Consider the following 13,128-nt stretch of genomic DNA (forward strand, 5'->3'; position numbering starts at 1 on the left):
GAGGGAGGGAGGGACTCAGTTCATACCAGTTCTAAAATGGCGCTCCCGCCCAAACTTCCCTTTTTATGGGTTCCTTAACCCCTCCCCTTACTTAACCCCTGACCAATCCAATTGAATGTAAACAGCCCACTCACCTATGTCCTCCCCCCCTTCCTCTAGCTTACTTTACTATTTATTAACCCTATCCTGCCCGTTCCATTCCCTAACAACCCTGTCATGCAGGGCCTTCTCTTATGGGCCCCTGCAGGGCCCGATCCGGCCCCGAGCTTTCTTCTTCAGATAATACTTCGAAGTATTGTAATTGATTTTTTTCTCCGTGTTTTCAGACTTTCTTTGAAAGGAATTGTCGCTCCGATGACTGTCCGGCGGATTTACACCTGGAGGGAAGGTTACTGCTGTCAAGGTGAGCGCCTTCACTTTCCAATTGTATCTGCTAAGGAAGATGCGATGTAGGTTACTGTGCCATCCATTGTACATGGCATCGCTCAGTCACATGCCGGTCACGGTGCCATCCATTGTACATGGCATCGCTCAGTCACATGCCGCTCACTGTGCCATTCATTGTACATGGCATCGCTCAGTCACATGGCGGTCACCGTGCCATCCATTGTACATGGCATCGCTCAGTCACATGCTAGTCCCCGTGCCATCCATTGTACATGGCATCGCTCAGTCACATGCTGGTCACCGTGCCATCCATTGTACATGGCATCGCTCAGTCACATGCCGCTCACTGTGCCATTCATTGTGCATGGCATCGCTCAGTCACATGCTAGTCCCCGTGCCATCCATTGTACATGGCATCGCTCAGTCACATGCTGGTCACCGTGCCATCCATTGTACATGGCATCGCTCAGTCACATGCCGCTCACTGTGCCATTCATTGTACATGGCATCGCTCAGTCACATGCCGGTCACTGTGCCATTCATTGTACATGGCATCGCTCAGTCACATGGCGGTCACCGTGCCATCCATTGTACATGGCATCGCTCAGTCACATGCTAGTCCCCGTGCCATCCATTGTACATGGCATCGCTCAGTCACATGCTGGTCACCGTGCCATCCATTGTACATGGCATCGCTCAGTCACATGCCGCTCACTGTGCCATTCATTGTGCATGGCATCGCTCAGTCACATGCTAGTCCCCGTGCCATCCATTGTACATGGCATCGCTCAGTCACATGCTGGTCACCGTGCCATCCATTGTACATGGCATCGCTCAGTCACATGCCGCTCACTGTGCCATTCATTGTACATGGCATCGCTCAGTCACATGCTAGTCCCCGTGCCATCCATTGTACATGGCATCGCTCAGTCACATGCTGGTCACCGTGCCATCCATTGTACATGGCATCGCTCAGTCACATGCCGCTCACTGTGCCATTCATTGTACATGGCATCGCTCAGTCACATGCTGGTCACCGTGCCATCCATTGTACATGGCATCGCTCAGTCACATGCTGGTCACCGTGCCATCCATTGTACGTGGCATCGCTCAGTCACATGCTGGTCACCGTGCCATTCATTGTACATGGCATCGCTCATTCACATGCTGGTCACCGTGCCATTCATTGTACATGGCATCGCTCAGTCACATGCTGGTCACCGTGCCATTCATTGTACATGGCATCGCTCATTCACATGCTGGTCACCGTGCCATTCATTGTACATGGCATCGCTCAGTCACATGCTGGTCACCGTGCCATTCATTGAACATGGCATCGCTCATTCACATGCTGGTCACCGTGCCATTCATTGAACATGGCATCGCTCATTCACATGCTGGTCACCGTGCCATTCATTGTACATGGCATCGCTCAGTCACATGCTGGTCACTGTGCCATTCATTGTACATGGCATCGCTCAGTCACATGCTGGTCACTGTGCCATTCATTGAACATGGCATCGCTCAGTCACATGCTGGTCACTGTGCCATTCATTGAACATGGCATCGCTCAGTCACATGCTGGTCACTGTGCCATCCATTGTACATGGCATCGCTCAGTCACATGCTGGTCACCGTGCCATCCATTGTACATGGCATCACTCAGTCACATTCTGGTCACCGTGCCATCCATTGTACATGGCATCGCTCAGTCACATGCCGGTCACTGTGCCATTCATTGTACATGGCATCGCTCAGTCACATGGCGGTCACCGTGCCATCCATTGTACATGGCATCGCTCAGTCACATGGCGGTCACCGTGCCATCCATTGTACATGGCATTGCTTAGTCACATGCCGGTCACGGTGCCATCCATTGTACATGGCATCGCTCAGTCACATGCTGGTCACCGTGCCATCCATTGTACATGGCATCGCTCAGTCACATGCTGGTCACCGTGCCATCCATTGTACATGGCATCACTCAGTCACATTCTGGTCACCGTGCCATTCATTGTACATGGCATCACTCAGTCACATTCTGGTCACTGTGCCATCCATTGTACATGGCATCACTCAGTCACATGCCGGTCACTGTGCCATCCATTGTACATGGCATCGCTCAGTCACATGGCGGTCACCGTGCCATCCATTGTACATGGCATCGCTCAGTCACATGCCGGTCACCGTGCCATCCATTGTACATGGCATCACTCAGTCACATCCTGGTCACCGTGCCATCCATTGTACATGGCATCGCTCAGTCACATTCTGGTCACCGTGCCATTCTTTGTACATGGCATCGCACAGTCACATTCTGGTCACCGTGCCATCCATTGTACATGGCATCGCTCAGTCACATGGCGGTCACCGTGCCATCCATTGTACATGGCATTGCTTAGTCACATGCCGGTCACGGTGCCATTCATTGTACATGGCATCGCTCAGTCACATGCCGGTCACCGTGCCATCCATTGTACATGGCATCGCTCAGTCACATGCCGGTCACCGTGCCATCCATTGTACATGGCATCGCTCAGTCACATGCTGGTCACCGTGCCATCCATTGTACATGGCATCGGTCAGTCACATGCCGGTCACCGTGCCATCCATTGTACATGGCATTGCTTAGTCACATGCCGGTCACCGTGCCATTCATTGTACATGGCATCGCTCATTCACATGCCGGTCACCGTGCCATTCATTGTACATGGCATCGCTCAGTCACATGCCGGTTACCGTGTCATTCTTTGTACATGGCATCACTCAGTCACATGCCGGTCACCGTGCCATTCATTGTACATGGCATCGCTCAGTCACATGCCGGTCACCGTGCCATCCATTGTACATGGCATCGCTCAGTCACATGCTGGTCACCGTGCCATCCATTGTACATGGCATCGCTCAGTCACATGCTAGTCCCCGTGCCATCCATTGTACATGGCATCGCTCAGTCACATGCTGGTCACCGTGCCATTCATTGTACATGGCATCGCTCAGTCACATGCTGGTCACCGTGCCATCCATTGTACATGGCATCGCTCAGTCACATGCTGGTCACCGTGCCATCCATTGTACATGGCATCGGTCAGTCACATGCTGGTCACCGTGCCATTCATTGTACATGGCATCGCTCAGTCACATGCCGGTCACGGTGCCATCCATTGTACATGGCATCGGTCAGTCACATGCCGGTTACCGTGTCATTCTTTGTACATGGCATCGCACATGCACAGTTGAGAGGATGCTGCACCGTAGTTATGGCGATGACGCGGCTCCTGTGGCCATTCTGCTATGATGATGCATAATGGCCGAGGGACGGACAGGTGGCTTTCATTGACTTCATACGTGACCCACACAAAATCACAGCATGCTGCAGTCTCTCCCCCACAAGTGGAAAATCGCAATCGATTTCCGCTATTAGACAGGGAGTTGTGTTTTCTCATAGCATGCTATAGATTGGATTTGCTGTAAATTCATTGTGGGGATGAAGGTTGTATATTACACATTCCTGGTTTATCGATATCTGTGCGATTCACCGAGATAATGGAGAACGCGTTCAGCTTTTGTCAAAGCCTCGTTCACCTCTGAGAGGTCAACTGCACATATCAGTAAAGCAGTGTGAGCGGATGGCGAACTAAGTCATGTAACACATACCTGCGGAAAGGGACAGGGAGATGGAGAGCAGCTAAGAGGAGACTACAGAAACTAGATCCGCCGGTGTGCGGGAGGCCTGAGAGCGTCACGAAGGAGAACAGCAGTAATAGAAGTTATATCGGTCCAAGGAGGCGCCTCATTCATAGTTAGATCATTCCTGGATAGGATGACATAAGCATGGCTATAACGATGGCGCGGCGTGCGCTGGACATAGACGGCCCCATCCAGGCCTTGGACTGCTGGATAGTCATGGCTATAACGATGGCGCGGAGTGCGCTGGACATAGACGGCCCCATCCAGGCCTTGGACTGCTGGATAGTCATGGCTATAACGATGGCGCGGAGTGCGCTGGACATAGACGGCCCCATCCAGGCCTTGGACTGCTGGATAGTCATGGCTATAACGATGGCGCGGCGTGCGCTGGACATAGACGGCCCCATCCAGACCTTGGACTGCTGGATAGTCATGGCTATAACGATGGCGCGGAGTGCGCTGGACATAGACGTCCCCATCCAGGCCTTGGACTGCTGGATAGTCATGGCTATAACGATGGCGCGGAGTGCGCTGGACATAGACGTCCCCATCCAGGCCTCGTACTGCTGGATAGTCATGGCTATAACGATGGCGCGGAGTGCGCTGGACATAGACGGCCCCATCCAGGCCTTGGACTGCTGGATAGTCATGGCTATAACGATGGCGCGGAGTGCGCTGGACATAGACGGCCCCATCCAGGCCTTGGACTGCTGGATAGTCATGGCTATAACGATGGCGTGGAGTGCGCTGGACATAGACGGCCCCATCCAGGCCTTGGACTGCTGGATAGTCATGGCTATAACGATGGCGCGGAGTGCGCTGGACATAGACGTCCCCATCCAGGCCTTGGACTGCTGGATAGTCATGGCTATAACGATGGCGCGGAGTGCGCTGGACATAGACGGCCCCATCCAGGCCTCGTACTGCTGGATAGTCATGGCTATAACGATGGCGCGGAGTGCGCTGGACATAGACGTCCCCATCCAGGCCTTGGACTGCTGGATAGTCATGGCTATAACGATGGCGCGGAGTGCGCTGGACATAGACGTCCCCATCCAGGCCTTGGACTGCTGGATAGTCATGGCTATAACGATGGGGCGGAGTGCGCTGGACATAGACGGCCCCATCCAGGCCTTGGACTGCTGGATAGTCATGGCTATAACGATGGCGCGGAGTGCGCTGGACATAGACGTCCCCATCCAGGCCTTGGACTGCTGGATAGTCATGGCTATAGCGATGGGGCGGAGTGCGCTGGACATAGACGTCCCCATCCAGGCCTTGGACTGCTGGATAGTCATGGCTATAACGATGGCGCGGAGTGCGCTGGACATAGACGGCCCCATCCAGGCCTTGGACTGCTGGATAGTCATGGCTATAACGATGGCGCGGAGTGCGCTGGACATAGACGTCCCCATCCAGGCCTTGGACTGTTGGATAGTTATGGCTTCTCTCTTCGGAACGTCATTGCATGTATTCTTTTCTATTTGCACAGAATGTAGATTAAACATGTAACATATATTAAAAGATTTGGCATTGGTGTGATTAGTGGGGGGCCGCAGGAAGACGCGGTACGGATTCATCTGAGCCCAAGACACACAAACCTAGCAGAAGAATGAATGTTACATCGAAGTAGAGAATTACCAGGAAAGCCGGTTTACTGTAAGAATCGTTCAGGGATTCTGCATGCTGCACTCAGCGCAGATTCTGTGCGGATGGCTTCTATTGAAGTCAATGAAAGCCCTCGGATCCGCCGCCCGTCCGTAGCCACGGCATGACGTAATGTGTAGTGCATATGCGTGTCGGCCGGCACATCTGCAGCGCACATTAGAAGACAGCGGACAGGTACGCCGGGGGGACCGCCGTGTGCATTCTGCCTTATGTGCTGTTCTAAGTTTTCAAATAATGGTGCGCTGTATATTTGTGACCTTTCAGTCAAGAACAGAACCAACAAACGTTCAATAAACGGATTTGTTTTAGCTTAAAATGGGCAACCAGCAGCAGCGGCGGCGGCGATCTATCCCTGCACAGCAGCTAGAGCAGATGCCCACTGCGGCGTGCCCCTGCTCAGTATAAGGGCTCACACCCACTTTGTCAATGGGATGTTGTGTGTGTGCCCATCGGACAATGAACCTCTTACCTTTCTCTCTGCAGCCATGACTCCACAACAGAATACTTGGCACTGGGAGCCGTGAAGAACATTTCACTTAACATCTCCATCTCCAACAGAGGAGACGACGCCTACGACGCCAATGTCTTCTTCAACTTCTCAAGGGAGTTGTACTTCATTAAAATGTGGCAAGAGGTAAGAGGCGCGAGAGCAGCGGAGAGCCGAGTGATTGTGAGCGGTGCATTGGTCTTGTCTACCGTTCCATCATGTTGGTGCTGGGCAGCTCTGAGGTCATCGAGCGAGAGCGTTATATACATATTATGATTCTTGTAAACAGGCATTAAATGATGGCGATGAGAAATTATTCCATCCTCCCACTAATAAGGAAATCGCCTGCAGAGCTCCCAGCATCCAGTCATGTTGTAGCGACTGATATAGTATATACATATATATTGTAGCGCTGGGATCTGATATGGTGTGATTGAGTATCGCACTTAGTAATGACTAGAGACTGGATTTCGTCCACGTGTATTAGGGATGTTACACAAATTTCATGTTTCTACGACATCGGGAAGTGAGAGAATTAGTGGCAATGATGGAAATCGAACGATCTACGTGGGGGGGGGGGCGTAACTGTCGACAACGCTCGCACGCGCACCATTTATCATAGGATAGCTGTACTATGCCAGTAATCTTCCCAGGAGTGTACTCAACAACTTCCCAAAGTTTCATGGCGATCGGATGAATGGTGTAGTAGCGCATAAAGGACAAACAGACAGACAGACAGACATTCAATTTTATATATATAGACTAGGAGATGTCATTCTATATTTCAGGCTTTGGTTCCATCCATCTGATTATTCTAGAAGTACAAGGTGTGCGGTGCAGACTGGGGGGCTCCATGTTACTGCTACAGGGTCTTAGAGAAAAGGGATGTGTAGCCCAATGGGTCCTTGCGGGAGGGTCCTTAGGATCAATGCTCTGTCAGTCGTGTCCCGATTATATAGTACAGCCGGACTTCACTGGTCGGCAGAGGTCAAGGTATCTAAAAGGTGCCCATATAACATGAGCCTGAGGGCTGACACCCACTGGCGATATTTTCTTTCTTGCGCTGCAAGAGCACGGGAAAACGCTCGCCTCGCAGCGCAAGAAAGACGCCGGAATAGAACCGGCATATCACTAGTGCTTTCAATGGGGCCAGCGGCAGCAGCGCTAGCCCCATTGAAAACATAGGGAGAATGCCGCGGACTTCTGCCACAGCTGTGACAGCTGTGGCAGAAGTCCGCGACATGCTATCTCGTTGCTTTCAATGGGATCAGCACTGCTGTCGATCCCATTGAAAGCACTGCTTTCTGGCAAGCCCCACAGTATGATTATCGGGGAAAGGCTTGAAATATAAGCCCTTCCCCGATAATCATCAATAAGTGGTAAAAAATATATTTTTTTAAATTACTCACCTCTCCGCCGCTCAGATGTGTCCTCCGGCTGGCTCCCCTGCACTGCTGTTAAGCTCTCTCAGCAGGCGGGGATTTAAAAATCCCCGCCTCCTGAAATGGCTGTGCTGATTGGCTGAGCGCTCAACCAATGACAGATAGCCCTTAGCTATTCATTCATGAATAGCACTATCCTAGCTAGCGGGGTCCCTCTCTGTGAGCAGCCACAGCAGCGGGGTCCCTCTCTGTGTGCAGCAGCGGGGTCCCTCTCTGTGTGCAGCAGCGGGGTCCCTCTCTGTGTGCAGCAGCGGGGTCCCTCTCTGTGTGCAGCAGCGGGGTCCCTCCTTCCTTTGTGTTCATCCCTCTCTGGGCTGTTGAGTTGAGAAGTACAACTATCCAAAAAAGAACTGATTAACGTATGGTAGATTGTGCGTAGCAGAATTAAATACGGCATAAATGATGGCCTCCTTCATCGCACTGACGCCTATTTGGACGGCATATTGAGAGTTCCCATGAACGGCTACAAATGAAATTCAACGCTCGGAGTCATCTCATGGCACTTGTCCAATTACTTGGGAGTTTGTGAAAATGGACAGACAATGCAAAAATGGCTATAATTCTTAGAGATTTAATGCATATTTTGCTAAACCCTTTGAACGAAGACTTAAAGACTATGAGATCAGATTGAGAACTGAGGAATTTTGAGGCCAAGTTAACACTTTGAAGGCTTGTCACATCGTTCAAACCAAGCCTGGCCAATTATGCAGTGTGGTAGGGCAGGGTTGTACTTGGTGGTAGGGATCAGAGCCCATCCTGGAAATGTAGTTCATCAGACCAGGCGATCCTCCACTGCTCTAAGATTTAGTCGTGATGAGTATGAGCCATAAAGCCCCTTGGGTAGTGGATAGGATCACACTCTGAAGGTCTTTCTGTACAGTTGGGACCAAAGGTTTTGAGACGGACACAAATTTGGGCCTGGCGTCAAGAAGGTAGCAAAAAAAGCCACTTCCCTCCAAACATCAGGGACAGACTGACATTCTGCAGGAAGTACAGGGACCGGGTTACAGAGAATTGTTTTCTCTGATGAATCCCCCTTCAGACTGCTTGGGAGATCTGGAGGAAAGATGGGCCGGATAGGTGAGCGCCACCATGTGTCCTGTGTCATGCCAACAGTAAGGCATCCGGAGATGGGCGCTTCGCATCCCAGGGAGCCGGCTCACGCACAACTTAGCCTAAGAACACAGCCATGAATAAAGAACATCATCCAAGAGCAACCTCTCCCAGTGATAAAGGAGACGTTTCCTGGTATGATGAAGCACCATCTCACAACTCATAAGTGATAACTAAGTGGCTCGGTGAGCAAAACATTGACATTTGGGTGCATGACCAGGAAACTCCTTAGATCCCAATCCCACTGAGAAACTGTAGTCATTCCTCAAAAAGCGGGTGGTCAAACAAAAACTGTTAGAAACTACAAGCACCCAGATACTGGTTTATAATATACTCAATATAAGAGAGGTTGGATAATACATCCCACCGTCCCACTCTCTTTTCTGGAGAGTCGTGCCTATCCACCAGTCTTTTCTCTCTATAGCTCTTCACACAGCTGTCATGCCCACCATTGGTGGCTCTACTGGTTGGCAGCACCTCCACAGCACATTCAATTTTCGCAGCCCATTCTAAAGGTTTTTTAGTCTTCAGACATCATCTGGGACCAAAACCTCCAATACCACCGGGTTTGCTCCGCCACCTCTCCTTTCCTACATCAGTCAGGATGTGGCCCAGGGCTGATATCCAGCATGCCAAGGGGCATTGCAGATGTTTTTGATGCATTTGTCAAACAAAAAAACATAAAATGCTTATAACTGTACATTCACTTCTATTGCAGTCACTTCCATGCAGTGCAGCCCCCTGTCTGATGCTTGCCAGGCACCATCTTGATGTTGAGATTTTGCTTTCATTTTAACATTAATCCCATAAAGCATCAGCACAGCATTACATGAGCAGCTACAGACTGCGCCATCTCTGTTGTAGGAAAAACACTGCCATTACATTCTATATTCACCTAAATAAGCTTTAATCAGAAAGTATAGCATAAGGAGGCTGAGCTGTGATCTACTCTATTATACCTGTGTGACAGGAACTGTGTGATCATCAGCAGTAACTGTTATTGGAGTGTCTGTGTCTCCTTTCAAGCAGAATCTGAGGTAAGGTCCATGTAATAACATCCATGAGCGCCCCTTTAACCTGAACCTCTCATTCCCGCCTCCAAGACTTCTCCAGAGCAGCACCAGTCCTCTGGAACGCACTACCCAAAACTATCCAGGCAATCCCCGACACACAAAACTTCAGGCGTGCTCTAAAAATGCACCTCTTCAGGGAGGCATACCAGATCCCCTAAACTAAACCCCTCTGTACTCCGGAGGCCTGATAACATGCTCCCTGACCTACTGACTGCAATCCCAGTCAGCCGCCATCAACCACCCCCTGCAGTCATTCCGATGCAGCCGCTATACAGCCATTATTTATGTGTATAGCATTCTACACTCTCCACCCCGCCGTACCGCGCACATCGCCGCCCCGCCGTACCGCGCACATCGCCGCCCCGCCGTACCGCGCACATCGCCGCCCCGCCGTACCGCGCACATCGCCGCCCCGCCGTACCGCGCACATCGCCGCCCCGCCGTACCGTGCACATCGCCGCCCCGCCACCGCGCACATCGCCGTACCGCGCACATCTCCGCCTCGCCGTACCGCGCACATCTCCGCCTCGCCGTACCGCGCACATCTCCGCCTCGCCGTACCGCGCACATCTCCGCCTCGCCGTACCGCGCACATGTCCACCCCGCCGTACCGCGCACATGTCCACCCCGCCGTACCGGGCACATGTCCACCCCGCCGTACCGGGCACATGTCCACCCCGCCGTACCGCGCACATCTCCACCCCCCCGTACCGCGCACATCTCCACCCCCCCGTACCGCGCACATCTCCACCCCGCCGTACCGCGCACATCTCCACCCCGCCGTACCGCGCACATCTCCACCCCGCCGTACCGCGCACATCTCCACCCCGCCGTACCGCGCACATCTCCACCCCCCCGTACCGCGCACATCTCCACCCCGCCGTACCGCGCACATCTCCACCCCCCCGTACCGCGCACATCTCCACCCCGCCATAACGCGCACATCTCCAGCCCCTTTACCTTCTGTATCCCCCCATTACTTGTAGTATGTAAGCTCGTTGGAGCAGGACCCTCACCCCTATTGTTTCCATCAACTGATTACTATGTAACCGCGCACATCTCCACCCTGCCGTACCGCGCACATCTCCACCCCGCCGTACCGCGCACATCTCCACCCCGCCGTACCGCGCACATCTCCACCCCGCCGTACCGCGCACATCTCCACCCCGCCGTACCGCGCACATCTCCACCCCGCCGTGCCGCGCACATCTCCACCCCGCCGTGCCGCGCACATCTCCACCCCGCCGTGCCGCGCACATCTCCACCCCGCCGTACCGCGCACATCTCCACCCCGCCGTACCGCGCACATCTCCACCCCGCCGTACCGCGCACATCTCCACCCCGCCGTACCGCGCACATCTCCACCCCCCCGTACCGCGCACATCTCCACCCCGCCATAACGCGCACATCTCCAGCCCCTTTACCTTCTGTATCCCCCCATTACTTGTAGTATGTAAGCTCGTTGGAGCAGGACCCTCACCCCTATTGTTTCCATCAACTGATTACTATGTAACCGCGCACATCTCCACCCTGCCGTACCGCGCACATCTCCACCCCGCCGTACCACGCACATCTCCACCCCGCCGTACCGCGCACATCTCCACCCCGCCGTACCGCGCACATCCCCACCCCGCCGTACCGCGCACATCTCCACCCCGCCGTGCCGCGCACATCTCCACCCCGCCGTACCGCGCACATCTCCACCCCGCCGTGCCGCGCACATCTCCACCCCGCCGTACCGCGCACATCTCCACCCCGCCGTGCCGCGCACATCTCCACCCCGCCGTACCGCGCACATCTCCACCCCGCCGTACCGCGCACATCTCCACCCCGCCGTGCCGCGCACATCTCCACCCCGCCGTACCGCGCACATCTCCACCCCGCCGTACCGCGCACATCTCCACCCCGCCGTACCGCGCACATCTCCACCCCGCCGTACCGCGCACATCTCCACCCCGCCGTACCGCGCACATCTCCACCCCGCCGTACCGCGCACATCTCCACCCCGCCGTACCGCGCACATCTCCACCCCCCCGTACCGCGCACATCTCCACCCCCCCGTACCGCGCACATCTCCACCCCGCCGTACCGCGCACATCTCCACCCCGCCGTACCGCGCACATCTCCACCCCGCCGTACCGCGCACATCTCCACCCCGCCGTACCGCGCACATCTCCACCCCGCCGTACCGCGCACATCTCCACCATACCGCGCACATCTCCACCCCGCCGTACCGCGCACATCTCCACCATACCGCGCACATCTCCACCCCGCCGTACCGCGCACATCTCCACCCCGCCGTGCCGCGCACATCTCCACCCCGCCGTACCGCGCACATCTCCACCCCGCCGTGCCGCGCACATCTCCACCCCGCCGTGCCGCGCACATCTCCACCCCGCCGTACCGCGCACATCTCCACCCCGCCGTGCCGCGCACATCTCCACCCCGCCGTACCGCGCACATCTCCACCCCGCCGTACCGCGCACATCTCCACCCCGCCGTACCGCGCACATCTCCACCCCGCCGTACCGCGCACATCTCCACCCCGCCGTACCGCGCACATCTCCACCCCGCCGTACCGCGCACATCTCCACCCCGCCGTACCGCGCACATCTCCACCCCGCCGTACCGCGCACATCTCCACCCCGCCGTACCGCGCACATCTCCACCCCGCCGTACCGCGCACATCTCCACCCCGCCGTACCGCGCACATCTCCACCCCGCCGTACCGTGCACATCTCCACCATACCGCGCACATCTCCACCCCGCCGTACCGCGCACATCTCCACCCTGCCGTACCGCGCACATCTCCACCCTGCCGTACCGCGCACATCTCCACCCCGCCGTACCGCGCACATCTCCGCCCCGCCATACCGTGCCCATCTCCAGCCCCTTTACCTTCTGTATCCCCCCATTACTTGTAATATGTAAGCTCGTTGGAGCCCCGCACCCCTATTGTTTCCATCAACTGATTACTACATGGAACCTGTTTTTTTTTATACTTTTGTCTTTCTGTATCCCCCGTCTTTGTAAGCGCTGCGGGATATGTTGGCGCTATACAAATAAGGATTATTATTAATAACATAATAGAATGAGGAACTGACTAGAAACTGGACAAGGGGACACTGGCTGACTTCTATATACTGGAGGGATAGCCGCATCAGGGATGAATCTAGAGATCACCGGCCCTTTAACCACTATTCTCCTTTTCAGCAGTTTGTGCTGTGATAGCCCCGATGGGCTAGGCTTTGCCCCACTTGCAGCTGAA

At 54.5% G+C, this 13,128-nt stretch overlaps 1 protein-coding gene across 1 annotated transcript in view; it reads left to right on the top strand.

The window, feature by feature from the left end:
* The window catches only part of ITGA9 (integrin subunit alpha 9), a 508,591-nt gene that overhangs the window by 329,454 nt on the left and 166,009 nt on the right, over window positions 1–13,128 (top strand). Inside the window, 2 exon segments of the mRNA XM_066585284.1 lie at window positions 327–403; window positions 6,229–6,379. Coding sequence (XP_066441381.1) covers window positions 327–403; window positions 6,229–6,379 — 228 coding nt within the window.

This window comes from Eleutherodactylus coqui, chromosome 12, assembly GCF_035609145.1.
Source record: "Eleutherodactylus coqui strain aEleCoq1 chromosome 12, aEleCoq1.hap1, whole genome shotgun sequence".
Classification (NCBI taxonomy): Eukaryota; Metazoa; Chordata; class Amphibia; order Anura; family Eleutherodactylidae; genus Eleutherodactylus; species Eleutherodactylus coqui.